The sequence below is a fragment of the Phacochoerus africanus genome, chromosome 14, assembly GCF_016906955.1.
Source record: "Phacochoerus africanus isolate WHEZ1 chromosome 14, ROS_Pafr_v1, whole genome shotgun sequence".
Classification (NCBI taxonomy): domain Eukaryota; kingdom Metazoa; phylum Chordata; class Mammalia; order Artiodactyla; family Suidae; genus Phacochoerus; species Phacochoerus africanus.
The window spans coordinates 31,184,905-31,207,774 of NC_062557.1; the positions used below are offsets into that span (position 1 = coordinate 31,184,905).

The window sequence follows — 22,870 nt, forward strand, 5'->3', positions numbered from 1 at the left end:
TGTCTGTCAGATACTCATTTCCAAATAGTTGTTTCTTCTTAATGTAGAAAAATCTTACCATTTTAAGAATTCTGAGAAAAATTTTTATTACCCTATTGATACTCTAGAACCATTTTAATTGTGTTAGATTAATTAGAATCACAGGATTTACAATGTTAGAAAAATTGGGGACAGAAGTGATCTTATTCTTCGTAGAAACCATTCAGTTCAATTCAATTACAGTGTTTTCTGTAGCAGTTGCCTTAGTTAGAACTGATGTTAAGAGTTCTGATTTCCATACTGTGAGCCACTTCTCTTCTGGCTGTTCAGGGACCACATTCAGCATTCTTTCATCAGTTGTTTCACACATTCCTGCAGTAACTATAAGGGCAACTTGGCAAGGGAAGTGTTTAAGATTCTTTTATTTAATGCTCATTTTGTATGAATGCACTGTGAAAGCTAGACATATTCTCTACAAAGGAACTCTTAATCTAGTAGGAAAAACGAAAAATGGAGCAAAACCATCGCTTCCTAGAAAGTGCCTCAGAATAGGTGCCCTATAGCTGGTGAGTTGTCAGAGGCACAACTGTATACCAAAGTAGGCATTACTCCCTATAATTTTCCTTATTTAACTAAAAACAAGCAAATACAACTCTCTAAATTCCATAAGTCATTTGCTAAGAGAGCACCTTTCCAGGATGTATTTTAAGCATCAGTGTAGATGCCAAACATTTTATGTTTCTTGATGTTAGAGCAATATATATTAACTTGGCTGACAAACTAGTAAATTTTACCCAAGGAGGAAGTAGTGATAAGGCAGTTGATACTATAAAACTCCCATCTTGGCAGTTTAACATGTGAGGAACGCCTACTGTACTCTTCCATTGCTATGGGACTCTGACATTGTTTTAAATGATTTATTAACAAACTATTTTAGAATTAAAAGCAACACTTCTCTAGTCCTACCTACCCTTACATAGATAAATTACCCTGTTTGAAAATACTGTACGTGTTTTGATTCATTGCCATCTAGGTTTGATCCCAAAGATTGTCTATGACCATGGATTTCAAATTAAATTGTGGATTCCATCATACTTCATATTCAAGGCAGCTTGTTTCCTGATATACCTGCTGGTGACTTTCTGTCACTGCAGATACGCCCCTTGTGTCATCTGCATCCCCTTCCCACTCTTTTTTCTTTTTTACGTCTATTCTTAATCGATAGCTGTTTTTCCTTTTCCCTCGTCATTTTGTAAGATCTCTTTACATCATAGTTAATAACCCTATCTTACCAAATCTGTTACAGATATTTTCCCCTACACAAATTGCGTTTTTAATTTTTTTTTTTTAAGTTTTTACACACAGGTAACTTTCTGTTGTCAAATCTTTCTCTTTCTTTGTGATTTCTCCTCTTTCAAACTTTAAAAATTTCATTCCTACCAATTTCAGGTACATATTTACCTAGTTTTCCTCCTGTGTCTATCTGTATTCAGCCCATCTAAGAAGTTATTCTCTTTGACATATCGTATGAGACGAGGGTCTACACTTTACACTTTCTTTTTTCAAATAGTTTGTTGTCACAATCCCTTGTTGTTTAGTGGTAGCTACATTAAATTAAATCCTCATGTAATCTAGGGGTCTGTTAGGGGCTATCTAATCTTTCCAGTTGCTTTGTCCATAAATATTCTTTGACTGAATGAATGTTTTATCTAACTCTGCTTTGACCAATAACAACTTTTGTAGTCTATATGTGCCTTAAATCCTTAGGCCATGTTCTACCTTGGTTTGTTTCCTTATTATTTTTCAGAATTTGCTTGCCAGTTCTCTCTATTTCTTTTCTTCTAAATCAATTTAAGAATCTTATTTATTATTTAGGTATTATTATATCTAGATTCAAATTTTGAACTCTTGGTCAATTTCCTCCAAAACGAACAAAATTCGATGAAATTTTGATTCCAACTGAATTCTCTAAAGGCTAATTTGGAAGGAATACATTTTCTGTTTTGAAACCAGATCTCCCTTAAGCCCCAAACTTCAGATGAATTCTAAATATTTAATAGCTAAAAACCTTGGAGTGGTACTAGGTTTCAGTAAACAGGGTTTAAATTCCAATTAGGAAAGGAATTTCCCATATTGTAAATGTTCCCTTTTGGTACATTTGTAGCCAGAATTGGAGAAGTAGGAAAATAGTTTTCTTTTATGTCAGCCTTCACTAAACCAGAAGATGCATGTTAGGGGTTAAATATATTGTTAAAACAGGATTTTAACTGATTAATATTTATATTATGAACAAGTTCACGTGATAAATTTTATCAAATGGATATACTTGTGTGTGTGTCTTTGATTAGGGACTTCTGTGTGTATAAGCAGAGACTGAACATTATTTCTTTGATTTTTCTTTGATGTTCAGAGTCAGAATTCAATTTTGCACGTTTTGGAGGATGAGGCAGCTACAGGTAAAGAAGTTGACAGCTCTTGGGAAGGTTAATTAGAGCTAATTATAATTTGATTGACCTGCTTTTCCTCCGGAAAGCTTAACCAATCTTCCTTTGGAAAGTGAGGATTTTGCTTTTTCATACAAACAAAAGAAAATTTTTGTTTCTTAGATTTGCAAATATCTATCATTTTTATATACTTTACAAAGGAGTGTCACCGCATAAATCACCGAATCAGGGATCTGGGTGGGATTAGAAAGGACTTTCAAGATTATATAGTCCTTGAGAGCATTTTTTTTTATATTAACTTGTGACGGAAATTGTAAATTTTAGAGAAATATAAACTAGTATGCCTAATTTTTAAATCCATTTAATGAAAAAAACCAAGAAAGTAAATTGTCAAACACAATAAAGTGTAGTGTAGCTGTAGCTGTCAGTCCTTTTTCAACCTTGGTATTCTTTTTTTTCTTTTAATGAATAAGTTTTTTATTATTGCATTAAATACATATATTGCAACATAAAATATCTAAAGGTTTTACACTGTACATACACAAGGCCTGAAGATGTCTCTTTATATAGTACAAAACCTCATAAACTGCTCATCTGACCAAAGAATATCCATCTTCCTTTTGTTTGACTTTGATATTCTTCATTCTACATGGTTTAGATGTAATCCCATTTCCTTGATAATATTATAAAAAGATTTTGCTTAATATATAAAGAGAGCATAATGAAATGATTTGCTTTTCATTATGTCATATTTTTCATAGCATGGCTTATGGTTGTTACTGTAATTATTTAAATGAAATACAATTCTACTAATATTCCCATAGTATTGAAACCTTCCTATGAAAGCTTCTTACCAAAGTTCTCTAAAGCCATTATTATATATGAAAATCAAAATATCATTTTTAGTGTTTGTCAACCCACTTATGTTAAGTGGAGCACCAGTTAATATTACATAGGGTTTTACTCTCAGATAGCTTGTGTTCTAATTTGGGCAGTCAAGACTTTTAGAAAGTTTGGGAGTTAAATACTTAACAATTTAACAACAGTTCAACATAGCAGTAGGAGATACTAAGTAGTATGCAATTAATTACAGATGATAGATATTATTAAGGATAAAAGGAGGATAAAATCATTGTAAGCTTAAGTGGTCTGGAAAGATTAGAGGAGGCAAAATCTGATTTTTAAGGATATATGAAAACTGGATGAAGATAAAAGAGGAAAAGTGAATTCGCCTAGTGAAAGGAATAATGTGCTCAAAAGCATTTTAGAGTAGGGGAGTTTAATCTGGGGAATTTGATAAGTGAATGTACTTGGATATGGTGGTCCTATAGGAGAAATGAATGTGCTAAAGCTGGAAAAGAGGTAGAATAATGGGCTGATACATTCATGGAGAAGACGTAGGAAAGGAAAGGAGATGAGAGAGCACGTATCAGAGACATATATAAAGTTCTGTGAATTCATTTTCTTGCCCAAGTGTGGCCATGGTTAAGGGATGACTTGTAGAGTCATTTTGTAAATATCTAGCAGATTACTTTGTGATCGTCCATGGAAATGAATATTAAACATATTTTAATAAAGTTGATACATAAATTAAGAAAACTAGATATAACTTGCTTTTAAACACTTCTCCTTCAACAGCCCTCTTCCTGCAGTAACCCTTAATCTTGTTCACAATCTCTTATGGCACTAAGACCAAGAAGGGTTTTCCAATGAGTGGATGTAGGAAGCTGATAAGAGGCGCATTCTTCGGGGCTTGATGGCATAAGTTACATTACACTAAAACATATATCTCTCTGCAGTCTCCTTTTTCTCCTGTCAGCCATTGACATTTTGAAAGATTTACTGATTAGCTTTAAAATTACAGAACTTCTAAGTTTAGTGATGTGAATATGCTATCTAATTACAAATGTGCAACTACAGTTAGTGCTTTTTCCTTCTACTTTAGAGAGCCGTTACAACTAGAGAAGGAAAGGTTTTACATAATTGTTGCTAACATATAAAAAGACATGTGCAAACTATATTTCAAAAAAACTGCTCTGAAGTTCAATAACTGGTATTACTATCTGAGTGCCTCAAGAAAGCCCTTAATCATTTGATATAGTCTAGCTCCCTAATCATATTGTTGATTATGTATGTATTTCAAAAGCAGTAAAGAGGTACAGGGGGGAAAAAAGTATACCAAGAACTATAATAGTTTCTTTAACCCTATTGTGAGAGTTGTTTTATCTTACAAAGCAGATGCTTTGATTTACCATTGTGCGAATGAACAGAAGGAGTTTTAAAGAATTACAGAGCCAGAACATGAAAAAAAAAAATCACCAATCTAAAATTCTAACCTCGTATCTCATCTAATACCCATATTTTTTATTCTATATCATGTTAATGCCTTAAGGGGGAAAAAGTGCTGAATGTGGTAAAACAGCATATAGTCTTTTGTCTGAGCTTATACTGCCCAGTGTCTGAGATTATACTGCCCTTTGTTTCAACACAATCACATAGCTAAGTTCAACATATTTGTAGCCTACATAGATGTTCATTAGTTTGAATTATATTTTCAAAGAAGAATTTGGTCTGGTCTCCCCTGAAGATTCATTGTGAAATTGTGAGGTGGAAAATCCTCATTTTACAATCAGACAGTATGAGTTGAAAGTATTTCCTCAGTGTCACTAAAAAAAAAAGTTAATTCAGCGATTTGCCTTCATAATTCAGGATTCCTTTCCACTGTGTTTGCTCAAACAGCTTAGTATAAAAAGCATAATGCTTATGTTGATTTTTCTGATTTACTATTCCACCTTAGTTTCTCTTTTATTTTCTAGCTTTATAAACTGAATTAACTTGTACCTAATACAAACTAATGTGGTTTGATCTGGCTGCCGCATTTTACCCTGACTCATGGTTAGGTACTGGGAAAATTCTGGCTCGAATTGTTACTGACATAGGAGGCTTTACAGTTATTAGAAGACAGCCCAGGAGGAAAAGAAAAAAATGGATTTATGTGGTTCTGTATTGCTAAATACAGCACACTGCTGTTGTCTTTTCTTTACTACTTCCTCTAAGAGTCTTCATTTCAATGCACTAATCTTTTAAGCAGCCATTCAGTGGGAATTGGGCTAGAACTTTGCTAAGGGGTCACATTTACCAACCTGACAGTTATACATTCACAAAGGAAATAGCATGAATTTATTCAGCATCAAAACCTCTGTACCTTTTACCACCCAACTGCATTTCACACCGTATTACCATCAGTGCACTAAATGGCTATATAAATTCCATCCAGATTCTTCATTTAATTAACTAGCATTCTTTGAACAAAAATAAAAGTGCTGTTTTTATAGAGGAATAAAAGCTGCATGAAGCGAGTGTGAAGGAGACAAATCATCAAATTAGTTATTCTTCACTGCAGCTATGGATTCTCTGCCCCTCCTCTTTCTCTTCAGTGGCAATATTTTTTTTTCTAGCTTGATTGAATGGAAAATGGAGAACAGTGTAGCAGCCTCAAATGTGTCTGAGTATATTGTAATGGCACATCCTAAGTTCTTGCATGTCTGGGGACTGATGATATTGTCATCTACAAGTGATTTGGGTTTTTTGTTTGTTTGTTTGTTGTTGTTTTTATTTTTTTTAATTATTTATTATTATTTTTTTCCCACTGTACAGCAAGGGGGTCAGGTTATCCTTACATGTATACATTACAATTACATTTTCCCCCAGCCTTTCTTCTGTTGCAACATGAGTATCTAGACAAAGTTCTCAATGCTATTCAGCAGGATCTCCTTGTAAATCTATTCTAAGTTGTGTCTGGATTTGGATTTTTTAACTGTTTCTGTAGTTAGTAACCAAGAGCATGAACTTAGTACCTAGACTGCCTGGGTTCAAATCCCAGCTCAGTCACTTGTTAAGTTTGATTCTGGGCAAGTTACTTAACCTTTCAGTTTCCTAGCTATTAAATGAGGATAATAATAGTCATACTTCACACAGCATTGAATAGATTGTCTGAGTTGATCCATGTAAAACATTTAGAGCCATGCTGACATATACTAAGCCATTACCTCCTATGTGGACAGTCTAATGTGAAGTTGATCCAATTGTGACACTGGTGACCGACCTTTGATCACCTGGGCTGAACTGACTGATGTGGTAGTTAGGTAGATGTCCTCTTATTTTTTTGTTTTATTTTATTTTATTATATTTTTGTCTTTTTGCCTTTCTGAGGGCCACTCCCGCGGCATATGGAGGTTCCCAGGCTAGGGGTCTAATCAGAGCCGTAGCCACCAGCCTACACCAGAGCCACAGCAACTTGGGATCCGAGCCGCATCTGTGACCTACACCACAGTTCATGGCAACGCCAGATCCTTAACCCACTGAGCAAGGCCAGGAATCGAACCTGCAACCTCATGGTCCCTAGTCAGATTCGTTAACCACTGCATCACAACGGGAACGCCTAGATGTCCTTTTATTTCCTTAGATTTTTTTTTTTCTTAAAGTACCTTTTATTGCAAGACAATTACTTAAAAAAAAATAAGGAAATAAGGTTATGTGAATAGCAGGCAGTTAGTTGGCCACATCCCTCCATCCTGCAGCTACTGCCAGATTAACTTTCTAAAGCACTGTGTTCTCATATAAGTTTCTGCTCAGAAGACTTCAAGCCTTTGTCTGTCATGCTATTTCTACCAGAGCCCAGCCCCTTCCCTCCCTTTTTTTATCCATTTCTTCCCTATAGGAAGCATCCAGTCCAAAGTTGATCTAATGTCATTTTTCAAATGCCTTCTTGCCCCTCTTTTGTTTACATTGTTCCATCTAATATGCCCTCCCCTCTTCCTCCGCCGAGCTAAGTCATACCTCGTGTTTTAGGCTGAGCCAAAAAAGGGAAAGTGTCTTTTACGCACTTTTGTCTTTTCTTTAATCACCTAACATGATTATCTAGATGCAGTAGGTGCTAAGGAAATGTTGTTAATGATGATAAACTCTCCTGTTAGTTCTACTTTCAAACTGCATTTAGAACTTAACCACTTCACACCATCCACACCACTGTTCCCCTCGTCCAAGGTACAGTTAACTTTTTCTCTGGCCCACTTCCTCTTCTCCCTGTGCTACCTTTGCCCACTCCATGATGAGCTGTCTACTTTCAAGGGTGCAGTGAATGTCTGAATTAAATTTTACTATATTTTGTATCATTAAAATTTTCTAACAACAGCAAAAGAAAAAAAAAAAAAGAGTGCAGTGAATGTCTTATCCACTTAAAATTTAAGTAAGAATATACTGCTTCTCTGTTCAGACTCTCCAGTCACTTCCAATCTCACTCTGAGTAAAAGCAAAGTCCTCGAGATGGCCTACAAAGCCTCTGAAGATCTACCACTCCATGCCAACCCCGTCTCTGCCCAAGCTCCTGTGACCACTTCTTCCTGTACCCCACTACTGTCTCCTTCTGCTACACTGGCTTCCTGACTGTTCTCTGAAGATGCAAGGCACAATCCTGGCTCAGGGCCTTTGCACAAACTGTTCCAGAAAGCTCCTCTTTGGGAAATCTTCATGGCTCCATCCTTCCTATAGTTCTCTGTTAAATGTTTTTTTCAGTGAGATCTTCACTGATGATCCTAATTTGCTGTTTCCCTAAACTAGATTTTAAATTCTGGGGGGCAAAAGGGGGATTTTTTTTTTTCTGTTTTGTTAGGTGCACTCTCTTCAGTACCAGAAACAGAACCTGACACATAAGTACTAAATAAATAGTTATTTAAATGTATAAATTAAAAATTGACCCTTAAAAATATGTCCATAGTTCTAACCCTCCCTTAGGCTCAAACAAAAGCAAGTGTCCCATAATGACTTCTAGGAAATTAAAATAGCCATAGTTGAATATTAGCCATGGCAATTGGAGCAGAAAGTTCCATTGCAGAGAAAAGAAATTTCTGCATCAAGTAAAGAGAAAGAAATGGTTTACATTATAGCAGCTGCCATGTTAAATTATATTGGCGACCTGGGGAACTGCTATTGACCCAGCACTAAGACACATTTTTGAGAGAATAAGTGGTTTTGGCTACAGTATCCTCTTCCTAAGGTGGAGAATGTAGCTAGTCTAAGTTTTTTGCTTTTGTTTTTCCTGTTTGTGTGTGTGTGTTTGTCATCTTGCAGTGTAGTAAAATGGTGACAAGAGCACTGACGTTGGACTCAGGTAATCCTGGGTTTAAATTCTGGCACTGGTATGTGTGCTGAGGTAGCTTATGTAACCTCTCTGAGCCTCTGTTTGATTATGTATAAATGGTTTTTAATAATTCCTTTCTCCCACTGTTGTTCTAAAAGGCAAATGGGAGAAGACACATAAATTATCTGAGACATAACATATGTTAAATATCTTGTGAGCATCGCATCCTATAGAAATAGCTGTATGTTTTGCTACTGAATTCCACCTTTTGGCTTTCATCAAAATGGAGAAGTAGCAGTTAGACTGATGTCTAAGAATAAGCTTTGGCTCCTGGGGCTTAGACCACTATGTTCCTCAGCAGTATCTGATGAATCTGCAAGATTCATCTTCCTAGAACATGAGCCTATCACCTTCTTGACTTTTGTAGAAGCCTACTCTTTATTTTTAGAGCCAATTCTTATTCTTCTATTTTTCCCTTTCTATTCTCTTCTGCTTCTCTTATTTTCAAAATTCTGTGCTAGGTATGTGAAGTTGGAGATTCCCTACTGAAAAGGATCCAAGAAATCAAGAAAGGAAAAGTAAGATCAGGCAGCCACTCTGTATAATAAAATAATATGAGTATTAGTTTTCAAATTGAGATGTGAGACATATGTATATTGATTCATTTTTGAAATTATTAACTTCCAGAAGGAGGAAAATACTTTGTTTAAACCACTGAACTATTTTTACATGGATTTTTTTCAATGACATTAATTTTTGAAATCTTTAGGAAGCCAAAGCTATGGTTGAAGAAACAAGAGCCCTGCGAAGTCGGATCCACCTTGCCGAAGCCGCACAAAGACAGGCGCATGGCATGGAAATGGATTATGAAGAAGTGATCCGTCTGTTAGAGGCTGAGATTACAGAGCTAAAGGCTCAGCTTGCTGATTATTCTGACCAAAATAAAGTAAGCAAAACAGTTCTTTCTTCTAGTTACCATGGTTTCCTTGCCGTTGTCATGTATCCTGTTTTCATTTTCTTTTCATCTGCACTTCTAAACTAGGTCAGTGTTTGTCTCTATCATTCAGTGATAGGATGATGTGTCGTGATGGGGGTAATGTGAAGAGCACGGCCTCCCTTTCCCCAGATAGCTTTGGGATAGAAAAGGATGTGCCCCAAATGTATTTGGGTCATTGGTCAGCATTGTACAGGTCAGGCATTCAGTCCTGGAACTATCTAACATTTAATTGATTACATCAGTTTTCTCCTTTTTCCCCCAACTCGATAATTTGTCTTGTGGGGATGGGAGGAAAAGAGTCTAGGGATGGGTTTTGTCTTTGATTAGAGTCCTTAAGGAAGTGTAAAAGTTAAATAATTTTTTGCCCAAGTTCCAAGAAAATTAGTAGAAAGAAACTGAGTTTGAATTTAGTAGGCTCCAGTTTCAAGAGCAAAATATTGAAGGCTTTTCAGAAGGCAATGTGAACTCCCTTTTAATATGAATTTTTTTATTACATAATTTTTTAAGCATAATGCATACTATATTCATTGAGTGGTCTTTAAAAACTGTAATAGACATCTACATTTTTATTTCACTGAATTAAAGTAGAAAATTAAATAAATTGAAATAAATATTTTATAACTTTGTAGAGTTCATTTATAACGGCTATAGGTGTAGGTACTTCTAATCCAGTTATCTTTCAAGAGAACATGAAGCAAATTTGAAAAATTTATGTATATTTATTTAAACATAAAAAAGTTAAATACTTTAGGAGTTCCCTTCGTGGCTCAGTGGTTAACGAATCCAACTAGGAACCATGAGGTTGCGGGTTCGATCCCTGGCCTCGCTCAGTGGGTTGAGGATCCCGCGTCGCCGTGAGCTGTGGTGTAGGTTGCAGACACGGCTGGGATCCCATGTTGCTGTGGCTCTGGTGTAGGCTGGTGGCTACGGCTCTGATTAGACCCCTAGCCTGGGAACCTCCATATGCCGTGGGAGCGGCCTTAGAAAAGGCAAAAAGACAAAAATAAATAAATAAATAAAAGTTAAATACTTTAAATGTACCAAATAGAATGAAACCAGTTTTAGAAAACCAAAACGCAAAGAAAATCTGAAATTTTCTTTGGTTAGCTCTTAAGAGTCACTAATATATTTCTTACATCTGACCATTTAAACCAATTCCAGAAGAAAGCTGATGTTCTTGCCACCCTTTGATAATACAACAAGACCAATAGGAAAACATATTACTTGAGAAAGCAGAGTACTTAAGAATATTAAATATATTTATTATATTTATGTTCTGAAAACATAAATATAATTTATGTTTATGTTCTGAAATCAGAGATGCGTGCTTATTTCATGTAACTTTACCATGATTATGAAAGTATTTGGGAAATTATCAAAATATTAAAAATCCTTTTTTGTAATAACTATATTTACGTTTGGAGAGATAAGTCTTTAAAAATACTCTCTAAACAAAGAGTGCACATGAATTTATTCATTTTTTATTAAAGTGTAGTTACTTGCAATTCTCTTTACAGATTCTAGCTGAGGAACATTTTTGTCCTAAGTTCTGTGGTAATATAATTAATTCAGTTCTTCTCTTTTTTAGCATAATGGAGTCTCATGCCATTCCTCTTAACAAAGTCTTAAGCTAAGCCATTATCTTGCCTCTGAAAATAATCTTTTTTTTTTTTTTTTTTTGCAAAGAGGAGGTGTTATACAGGAGTATTGCAACATTTTCTAACCCAATACCGGTGGCAGAAAAAAAAAAGAATTTTATTTTATTTTATTTTTTGTTTTTTAGGACTGCACCCACAGCATATGGAGATTCCTGGGCTAGGGGTCTAAATCAGAGCTACCGCTTCCGGCCTATGCCACAGCCACAGCAACACCAGATCCGAGCCACCTCTGCGACCTACACTGCACAGCAATGCCAGATCCTTAACCCAATGAGTGAGGCCAGGGATCGAACCCGTAACCTCGTGGTTCCTAGTCAGATTCATTTCCGCTGCACCATGTATGACGGGAACTCCAAAGCAAATTTTTAAAAATTGAGATTGCTTGAGGACACACTGACCAAGATATTAGAGGATGCACGTTCAAATATTCAATTTTTTTTTTGTCTTTTTGTCCTTTTTAGGGCCGCACCTGCAGCATATGGAGGTTCCCAGGCTAGGGATCTAATCAGAGCTGTAGCCACTGGCCTATGCCTGAGCCACAGCAACGCCAGATCCAAGCCGAGTCTGCGACCTACATCAGAGCTCACAGCAACGCCAGATCCTTAACCCACTGAGCGAGGCCAGGGATCGAACCCGCAACCTCACGGTTCCTAGTCGTATTCATTTCTGCTGTGCCAGGACGGGAACTCCCAAATATTCATTTTTAAACAGATTCTTTTTGTAACTTATAGGAAAAATTCCTATAAGTTTTCCCTTATATTATATCTGTATTTGCTTATTTCCTTTTTTTTCTACCTCCAGCTTAAGAAATAAAACTTTACCAGAGTTCCCTTGCAGTGTAGTGGGTTAAGGATCAGGTGTTGTCACTGCAGCAGCTCTAGTCGCTGCTATGGTGTGGGTTCAATCCCTGACCATAGCAGCCTAAAGAAAGAAAGAAAACTTTCCCAATGCCTTTGAAATATCCCTCTCCATTTGCATCCGCCGCCCTTGCCCTCTGAGGTAAACCACCTTCCTGGATTTAGTGTTAACCATTTTTTGTGATAATTTTGCTACTTATGAATATGTCCCTTAATAATATGTGGTTTAATTTTGCCTGTTTATCAACTTTACATAAAAAGAAATTTACTACTTCTATTGTTCTGACTCACTTTTTTCACTCGCTCCTCCTCTGTGATTCATCTATCTGAAGTTTATAGCTAGTTCATGTCTTTTCATTGCTTTTTTGAACTCCACTGAATGGATATAATACAATATATTTGTCCACTGTGTATTCGATGGGCAAATGAATTAACAAATCAAATGTAATTGTTTCAGTTTTCTTCTACTATGAACAATATTGCTAAAAACAGTTTTGTACATATATGCTGTTCCACATGTGTGACAGTGCTCTTGGGTTCATATCTTGGAGTGAAATTGCTAGATTGAATGATGATTGTATGATCAACTTTACTAATTACAATTATGTAATGCCTAATTGTGTATGAAACAATTTTTACTCCCACCAGTAGTGAATGAAAAATACCATTTACCCAAATCCATGCTGATGCTTGTTTTCTCTTAATTTTTATCAAGCTGTTAGGTGTGATAAGTGTATCTTATTGTGGTTTAACTTGAATTTCTCTGGTTACTAATGATTTTGAGCTACTGATGTGCTGGGACCAGCTGGCACTGGCTCAGGAGAGCTGATTGTGTACCTTTCTTCTTAACTCCATGTTCAATGACATCGGGTTGGTAGCTTGAAATCAGCCATAATGGGGTTATTTACACCCCAAATGCAGTAAACCAGGGCTTTGCTCTTTGTCTCAGATAACCTGTTGAGCTAATATTTCTGCATTTGTTAGGCACTTGTGTTTCTATGCAAAATTCTTCTTCATATCTTTTAACCATTTTTCCATTGAGTTATTTGTGGTTTTTACATTCACGTATATAGTGATTGTATGTTCTGGTTACTAACCATATTACTTATTGTGTTGTAAAATCTTCTGAGTTTATGGCTTGCCTTTTCACCCTGTGGTAAAATGAATAGGTATTACTAATTTTCATATAATCAAACATATCCGTCTTTTCCCTCATATGTCTTTCGAGAAGTCCTTCCATTCCCAAAGATAAAAGGATATTTTTATATTTTCCTCTAGAAGTTTAAAAATTTTGATCCTTCTATCATGGTTTTATGTCATGGTATGAGGTGAGGATTCATTTCATTCTTTCTTTTTTTTTTATTCTAAATGAATGACCAACTATCCCAGCACCATTCATTCAAAAGCCTCTTTTACTATAAATCTTGATCTCATCATCCTGTCTAGTTCTTTTTCTTTAAAAGTGTGTTGGCTATATGACACTTTGATCTTTACTATGTATTTTAGATTCAGCATATAAATTCCATCAAAAGAAAAAAATTTACTGAAAATGCATTAAATATGTAGAATAATTTGGGGAGAATTAACATATCTATGATTGCATCTTGATTCATAAACATCACTGAGGAACAGAAGGATTCATTGCATCTGTCCAGAGAATCTAGTCTATAGATAACTCCAAAATTTGTTGATGGTTGAGTCATGGCTTACTGTATGACTGGTGTTTATACATGTTCAAAGTGAGCTTGAAAAGAATTCTGCCAGCATTTGATGCATTGTTTTACGTAGTTGAGTAGATGAGGGTCATTAATCGTGGGGTTCTTTTCTAGTCATATTAATTTCTTTGTCAGAGAATAGATTAAAATCTCCCTTGTGATTTCTTTTTTTAATTTTCTTTATGTATTTTGAAGTGATTTTTTTAGCTGCATGCAAGCTGGAATCATGTTATTATCCTTTTATGAAAACATCACTCTTCAATCTAGCAATCTTCTTTCCCTCTTACTGCTTATTTTTGATTGATATTAAAATAGCTATACCAGCTCTCTTTTAATATTTACTATGTATTTTTTCCATCCTTTTTTCTTTCAACTTTTCAGTATCTTTATATTGTAATTGTGTCAGTGGTAAACAACAGGTAGTTGGATTTTTTTCCCATCTTAATAATTTTTGACTCTAAATTGGGAAGATCTTATTTATACTCTTATTTGCTAATACACTTGGCTTCATTTCTACCCTTTTATTTTGTGCATTTTATTTGTCCCCTGTTTTCTAATTGTCATTTCTTGCCTCCTTTTTTTTTTTTAATTGGGTCGTATTTCTCCTGTGTCTCCCCACTCTCATTTCATTTATTTCATTCTCCTGGTTTAGAAGTTAAACACTCTGTTTCTAATTTTTAGTGACCATCTTAGAAATTTTAGCATTCTAACTTAAATTATAAAACTAATCACCAACTTTCACCTTCTAAATATCGTAAGGACTTTAAAACATAAATCAATCATACCTTTCTATTTAATTTCTATTTTTTTCAATATTTTAGTTCTTTCTTGACTTTTAACATCATAAATTAGACACTTGCAATTTACTTCATGCAATCAATCTTTGCTTAGATGTGTTCAAAATTCTTTCTTACATTTCAGATCTTCTTGCTAGAATTTCTTTCTTCCTGAGCTATATCTTTTAGAAATAGTGAGGGTCAGTTAGTAATAAACTATCATCTTTGGGTTTGGGGTTTTTTTGTTGTTGTTGTGTTTTTGTTTTTGTTTTTGTTTTTTTTTGTCTGCAAACATTTTTATTGACTCTTGTTCTTGAAACATATTTTTACTACATTTAGAATATTAAGTTGGCATTGAATTTCTTTCATTATTTTTATTCCATGATTGTGATCTCAGGTATCAGTCTGTCTATCATTTGTTTGCAATCTGCTGTTTCATTTTAGATAATTTTCTCTTTATCTTGGGTGTTCAGCAGTTTGACTGTCATTAGTCATGTGTTGACATATTTTTATTTCTATTGCTTGAGAGTCATAGAATGAGCTTCCTGATCTGAGAAACAGGATCTTTCACCATTTCTGAAAAACCCTAAGCTGTTATCCTGACCCATTTTTCTTTCATTATTTCTGGTCTCTCTTATGTAATTCAAACCAGATGTATATTAGATCTTCTTCTGGTTATTTCCTTCTTATCTTTTTTCATATTTTCCATTTTTATTTTTCTGCTCTACTATGAGGAGTTTCTTTACCTCTGTCTTCCAGTTCAGCCATTCTCTTCTCACCTCTATTGGGTAGTAAATCCAAAAAATGAGTTTCTAATTATGGCTACATTTTTATTTTTAAAATAGTTTTTTTATGTCATCTGGATCTATTTAGTTTTTTGTTTCTTTATTTTGCTTTTAATTCTTTTTTAATATTTCAAGCATAGTAAACATGACTTTATATTTTGTATCCAGTCACTTCATATCTGCTGTCTTTTTAAGTTTGATCCTATAAATTGTTTCCTTCATCTGACTTTTGTCCTTAGTAGCTTATTTGCTAAGATCATGTTCTTTTGACACATTAAATGGAGGAGTTCTTTGAGATCTGACTTTAGAAAATAACCCATTAGAGAAATTATATGTTTGCATTTACCAGCCAGGGACAAATTTAAACTAAATTTTCAGCTTATGAATGTACAGGCCCCATAGGTAATATATAAATTCTGACCTCAAACCTGCACAAGTGGGGGCTTATGGTTGACATTTATGCAGGGGACACTTTTTTTTTTTTTTAACCATTCACCAGAGCCAAAATCAAAAGTTTGTTTCTTCCTAATTTACCCATGGATGTTATCCCATTTGCCATCTGTGCCTGGGTGAAAGCCCAAGCTATAGGCCACCAACGACCAGCAAATACCCTCAAATCACACTGTGCTATAGCGTACTCTAATTCCAGTGGTGTCTCTCAGCATTGCTGATGCCTGTTTTCATGAAATTCCTTTACTATCCACAGAATTCCTTTACTTCCTCATCAGCTCAGCTTTACATTTAGTCATATTACATTAAATATGGGCGTATATCTACAGTATGTTGGATTGTATCACACACTAATAGGGGTTTCTGTCTGTGTCTCATAAGCCATGTTGTCAAAAAATACCATGGATTGATTAAACTATATTTTACTATAAGAATCAATAAAGTCACTGTGCTATACAGCAGAAATTAACACCGCATTGCTAATCAACTATACTTCAATAAAATAAAATTTAAAAAAAGAATCAAAGTATTTGCAGCATCCCTGTGCAGTTTAACTTTAAAAAATATTAGTTAAGTGCCCCCCCAAATCAGAAAATATACACAGTGTAAGAGAGAAAATAAATGATATGGATGTTAGTTAATTTAAAAAATGAAAATAGAATCCACTAATATAAAGTTAAAGAACTGTGTAAGATGCGCCTTTTGATATCTCTGTCCAGGAAAGCGTTCAAGAGTTAAGAAAGAGAATCACAGTACTTGACTGCCAATTACGAAAATCAGAAATGGCTCGAAAAACTTTTGAAGCATCCACTGAAAAACTTCTTCATTTTGTAGAGGTAAATTTTCCTGTTGTATCACTTTATGTCCATTTTTTAAAAATATATAGATGGCTGAAATATAAATCGATGTCATGGTGTTTGGTGGCTAGTGAAGCATTCTTTAGGCTTAAAAAAGCAATGCTGATTTACAATCAGATTTTGAATTGCCTAGATAAAAGACCAGATAACACACAGATTGTTAAGGGAGGTAATTAAGACAAGGTAATATGATCCCAAACATATATTATGTTTTAATGAACACTTTCTTTAAACTCACAATACTATGTAAACATTAGCTGATAAATATTTACCCTATAAGAAATATTTCTCTGTGTATTATAATTCTGATAATTGTATGTTAATATAATTGATTTTTTTCCCCTCCATAACAGAATCACATTTTTAATCAGTTGGGGGAGGGGGTTGTAAATATTATTAAAGCAAGAAAAAACACTTTTAACAATTATCAAAATTACACATTGCCTTAATGTCTTATTTGTCTCTAGACTATTCAAGAAGTATTTTCTGATAATTCTGCTCCTTTGTCAAATTTAAGGTAAGAAAATTTAAGTGCTTTGTGCAGAGTATGGCCACTGATTACATTTTTCATCTAGTATTTGTGGCTAAAATACTAAAATCTCTTAAAGTCTTAAGATGCTGCGTAACTCCTACTTGATGCTGTTCTTTAATCTCTTGTATAAATAGATACAAGATGTGTTGTTTTTGACCCAATCTCTATAAAAGAAATTCCTAGAGGTATTTAGCCAAACACTGTAACCTATACTCTAAAATTGATGTAAGAATCATCCATTTTTGGAGTTCCCGTTGTGGCACAGTGGTTAACGAATCTGACTAGGAACCATGACGTTGCAGGTTCAATCCTTGGCCTTGCTTAGTGGGTTAAGGATCTGGCACTGCTGTGAGCTGTGTAGATCACAGACACGGCTCTGATTCCACGTTGCTATGGCTCTGGCAAAGGCCAGCGGCTACAGCTCCAATTAGACCCCTAGCCTGGGAACTTCCATGTGCCGCAGGAGCGGCCCTAGAAAAGGCAAAAAGCCAAAAAGCCAAAAAAAAAAAAAAATCATCCATTTTTGAGTTCTGTAAAGATGAGATGAAGTTTTTTGAGCATCCTGGGTATGAATAAAAGTTGGACTATACCAGTCACAGATTCACTGCTAACTATCGGTCTCAACCCAGCAGAGCAGTTGCAAAGCCAAACGGAGTTTTGCAAAATATGCACATGCAATCAATTTCTTTCCTTTTCAACATTTAGTAGATATAAATAAAATAAGTATATTTGGAAAATACACCTTGATTTTGCTATTTTTCACAGTTTGTTTCAAGTTAAAGTTTCTTACTAGGAGCTACAAACAGAACAATAAGATTTGTTTATTTCAAACTGCAAGTTTATGGTCATTTAGATAAATGATGAAAGACATATACAAAAGAAAGAGTCTTGTTTATACATTTTTCAAAGAAATTTTTTCCTTCTCTTATAAAGGCTGCTACTGGCAAGATACTTCTGCTTCTAGCAATTTCTCCTTGCAGAAACATAGGAAAATTCTACTCTTTACTGTGAAGATAGCAGTTTAATAAATAAAGATGATTCATTGTATTCTTATATTTTATGTTTTCACATAACATTTTTGAATTTACAAAAATGTCTGTGGTGGTATACCTTTAAACTAATTTTAATGTATTTTCTCCATGTGAAATTTGACCTTTTTTATTATCTATGCCACTTATGATATAAGATAATTATGTGAATTCCCTGATAATTATTTTCAGTGAGAATGTTAAAATACTCAGCAATCAGATTCCCCCTGTATGGCTTAGGCCTATCCCCATCTCCTACTATTTAAGATTTCATGTTGACCCTGAATAGTAATTCAAAAGTTTTGATATTAAAAATTACTGTTTCAGAGTTCTTTTGTGGTGCAGCAATTAAGGATCTGGCATTGTCACAGCAGCAGCTTGGGTCACTGCTGTGGTGCATGTTCAGTCCCTGGCCTGGTTACTTCCACATGCTGTGGGTGCAACAACAACAATGAAAACACAACTATTTAAAAGCCAGAGCCTACCCTTGCAGGTTCAGGGAACAAAGATAACTTTAAAAAGCAACATTGGAGTTCCCACCATGGCACAGTGGGTAAAGAATACAGCTACAGTGGCTCAGGTCACTGGGGAGGTGTGGTTCAATCCCAGGCCTAGCACAGTGAGTTAAAAAAAAAAGGATCCAGGAGTTCCTGTCGTGGCTCAATGGTTAACGAATCCAATAGTATCCATGAGGACACAGTTTCCATCCCTGGCCTCGCTCAGTGGGCTAAGGATCTAGCATTGCCATGAGCTGCAGTATAGGTCTTAGAACTGCGGTGTAGGTTGCAGACGAAGGTCAGATCTGGCATTGCTGTGCCTGTGGCATAGGCCAGCAGCTGCAGCTCTGATTTGACCCCTAGGCCAGGAACCTCCATATGCTGTGGGAGTGGCCCTAGAAAAGGCAAAAAGACAAAAAAAAAAAAAATCCAGAGTTGCCACATCTGCGGGCTCAGGTTCAATCCCTGGACCAGGAACTTCCATATGCTGTAGGTGCAGCCATAAAAATAAAATAAAAATAAAAAATAAATAAAAAGAAACATTAATATATATATAACTGAATCACTTTGCTGTATACCTGAAACTAAGACAGTATTTCAGCTATAAATCAAAAAGCAACATTAAAGCAACTTTTCACCATATCTTAGAAAGTTAAATACAAGTAAGATTTGGTTCAGTCTTTTTAATATGCTATATCTTCTATTGTGGATATTGGCCTTGGTATTCTACACAGGATAAAGGCCCTGTATTTGAATTTGAGAATTGATGCTTTAGTTTCTCCTTGTAAATTAATACCTTTATACTTAAGAAGATGGATTATAAATAATGGTGATTTTTGTCATCAGTTTAAAATTTAGTATGGGCTATCCTGTTCCTCCCTCCTTAGAAATGAGGTCAACCTAATTTCTTTAAATATGCCTATGTAATATATAATAAAGCGTTGAAAACAAATATTATTTTGTGTGAATTATTTCAGTTATGGCTATAACAATACAATGTTCCCAGAAATCAAAAATTTTTGTATAGCTTCGTAACTAACAAGAATTCATATTTAGCAAAGATAGATGTTATTTACCGTGTAATAAGTTCAGCTTTCTTCCATTGCCTTCGTAGTGAAAGAAGAGCTATGTTAGCTTCCCAGACTTCGCTCACACCTCTGGGAAGGAATGGACGTAACATCCCAGCAACACTGGCACTTGAATCTAAGGAACTTGTTAAATCTGTCCGTGCTGTGCTTGATATGGATTGTAAGTTTTCTGCATTTTTCACTGTTTTAAGTTTGGTAATTTAGTCTTGTCAAATGTATTGTTTTGCCTACAGTAAAACTGATAGCTTATGGGTAAAAATCTTAATGTAACCAATTGTAGGGGGGAAATACTCGCTTTGAAGTGCCACAATGACTTCCAATAGGCAATAGCTGATTAAGACATTTTTTTTTTTACCTGTACATTCATACAAAGTCTCTTTGAAATGGAAGAACAAATATAAAAATAAATCCAGAGTTCCCATTGTGGCTTAGCAGAAATGAATCCTACTGGTATCCATGAGGATGCAGGTTTGATTCCTGACCTCGCTCAGTGGGTTAAGGATCCAGCGTTGCCATGAGCTGCAGTATAGGTCTTAGACACGGCTCAGATCTGGCATTGCTATGGATGTGGTGTAAGCTGGCAGCTGCAGCTCTGATTCAACTCCTAGCATGGGAACTTCCATGTACCACAGGGGAGGCCCTAAAAAAAATTAGTAAATAATAAATAAATAAATAAATCCATAACAGCACTAGAAACCTGGAAGGGTGGAATCAACAATGGGGTTTTTTTTAAATAATATACAACAGATGGAATAAGATTTGAAGGTATGGCCCAGCTGAGCACAAGACTCCCCCAAAAAACACAGTAAAGATGAAAGGCAAGACTACTGAAACAGTGGGTTAAGTAGAAATGTGGGGAAACTCCCAGGATCACAAAGAAGAGTAGGAACAAACCCTGGGGCCGTCACGAGGGTAATTAATTAAAGGGCTATAGAATAGCTGAACCAGTTCCCTACTCTCAGAACTGCTGGCTCAGGCATTCACTCCTAAGCTAGAGCCAAGGGAATGCATACCTCTCTTAAGGAACTGCATGATCTATCACTGGGCAGCTAAGCAAACAGTCAGCAAGCTTTGGGCAGGGGAAAAAAAAAAAAAAAAAAAAGCGCCATGCTCTGAGTAACCTCCTACATCCCAACAGAGGGAGAGATCCTCGGGGAAAGTTTAAATGATTGGGTATTTCCATCCTTCCCTCTCCTATCTCCAGACACTTTTTTCCTCTATCACGGATCTGGACCTACTTTCTTATTTGTCTGTTTTCTGTCCTTTCCCTTAGTGTCATCTGCCAGTTGTCCTTGTGCCGGTCTCCAACATTCCACTGTTCCTCTGGTTTGCACTCTTAATCTCTCTGCTGGGAACCAGATATCAAATGTACATAAATATAAACGTATAGAAATACAGATAAAAGTCTAAGATAATATACTAAAAAAAAAAAAAAATACAAGGGTGTTCCCATTGTGGCGCAGTGGAAACGGACTAAAATCCGTGAGGATGCGGGTTTGATCCCTGGCCTCGCTCAGTAGGTTAAAGATCCATTGTTGCCATGAGCTGTGGTGTAGGTTGCAGACACGACTCGGATCCCATGTTGCTGTGGCTGTGGTGTAGGTCAACAGCTGTAGCTCCAATTCAACCCCTAGGCTGGGAATGTCCATATGCTGTGGGTGCAGCCCTAAAAACCAAAATAATAAAACAAAAATGTATCAGAGGAAGAAAGTCAATGTTAACCAAGCATCAAAAAAAATTTTTTTTTAATTTTTTTTTTTTGGCTATATCTGTACCTTGTTCCCGGGCCAAGTCAACAAATGTATGCCACCGATGTGGATTGAGCCACAGCTGCACTGCAACAATGCCAAATCCTTAACCCACTGCACCACATGGGAACTTCCTCAAAATAATAAATTTTGAGTAAAGTCCTGGATAGTAAGTGGCTTGGCTTGGTAATAGGCTAATATTCAGATATCCTTCAAGGGAACTTTTGACCTTAAAACAATGTTATAGAGGATCGGAATCCACGCTCAATTTCTACAGTGAGTTTTTTTTTTATATTTTTGTATGACCTATTACATTTTTTAAAATCAAATTATATTTTAGAAACCCTATAAGAACTCTTTATATAAAGAAAATCTGTGGTTTTTAGGCAGGGTAAAAATAACTACTATTGATGTATTATGTGTAAGCTCAGAATTTTATATATCAGACATTTTTAAGTTAGGGTGGGAGTAATGAAGGGAAACACCTGCACAGACATAGCCCAGTGGACATTGCAATCATTAATTTTAATTACCTTGCTAACATTAACCTTTGTATTTGTCAAACATGATTATTCAAAGAAAATATTTGAAATTCAGCAGGACTTTTTCGAAGAAAAGAATTCTATCTGCACTTTTAATCTGTTACAAGATTGTACCTACTCTGCTGTTGAAAACTAGCAAATAGTTTTATTTAGATATGTAATTGCTAATTTTTGCATATTTCCCAGTACCTTTATAATTTTATGACATATCTTTTTAAGTGTGATAATTCAGATAAACTCAGCTCATTTTTCTTTCCCTTTAAGCAGTTGCTTTTTCTATCTGTAATGAAAGAGAGAAAATTACTATCGTGAGGTAGATAATTCAGCCACACACTCCACCTCATTTCCTTGCCATGGCTATCTGATTATTTCAAGTTACAATTTGAAATGTTAATTTGGGTAATTGCCTCCACTTTCTTGTTAATTTGAGTACACTCTAGGATATTATACTATGGAATCTCCTCAGAAATGAAATTAAGATTTTTTTAGGTCTTATAACTTAAATCCAGTCTCTAAGGAATATCTAGAAGACAGTTCTGAACCATTTTTGGATTATGGGCTCCATTAAAATCGGGTAAAATTCCTCTTCTGAGAAATGTGCAATTATGCACACTTTTCATCCTTTTCAAAGTGTTTATGAACCCCAACTTAAGAACCCCTAATGTAGAATCCCAGGGAACACGAATGCCTTCTACAGCACTGCAAACATAACCATCTGTCTCTCATAAGAATCCCTTTACAGGGGAGTTCCCGTCGTGTCTCAGTGATTAACGAATCT

The 22,870-nt window shown here is 35.4% G+C and overlaps 1 protein-coding gene across 2 annotated transcripts in view; it reads left to right on the forward strand.

Moving 5' to 3' along the window:
- The window catches only part of STXBP4 (syntaxin binding protein 4), a 191,474-nt gene that overhangs the window by 100,046 nt on the left and 68,558 nt on the right, over nt 1-22,870 (forward strand). For both annotated transcript variants that reach the window (XM_047759350.1, XM_047759351.1), the window contains exons 14-17: nt 9,332-9,508; nt 16,520-16,636; nt 17,125-17,174; nt 19,829-19,962. In XM_047759350.1, the coding sequence (XP_047615306.1) occupies nt 9,332-9,508; nt 16,520-16,636; nt 17,125-17,174; nt 19,829-19,962 (478 nt within the window). The remainder of the gene's footprint in view (nt 1-9,331; nt 9,509-16,519; nt 16,637-17,124; nt 17,175-19,828; nt 19,963-22,870) is intronic.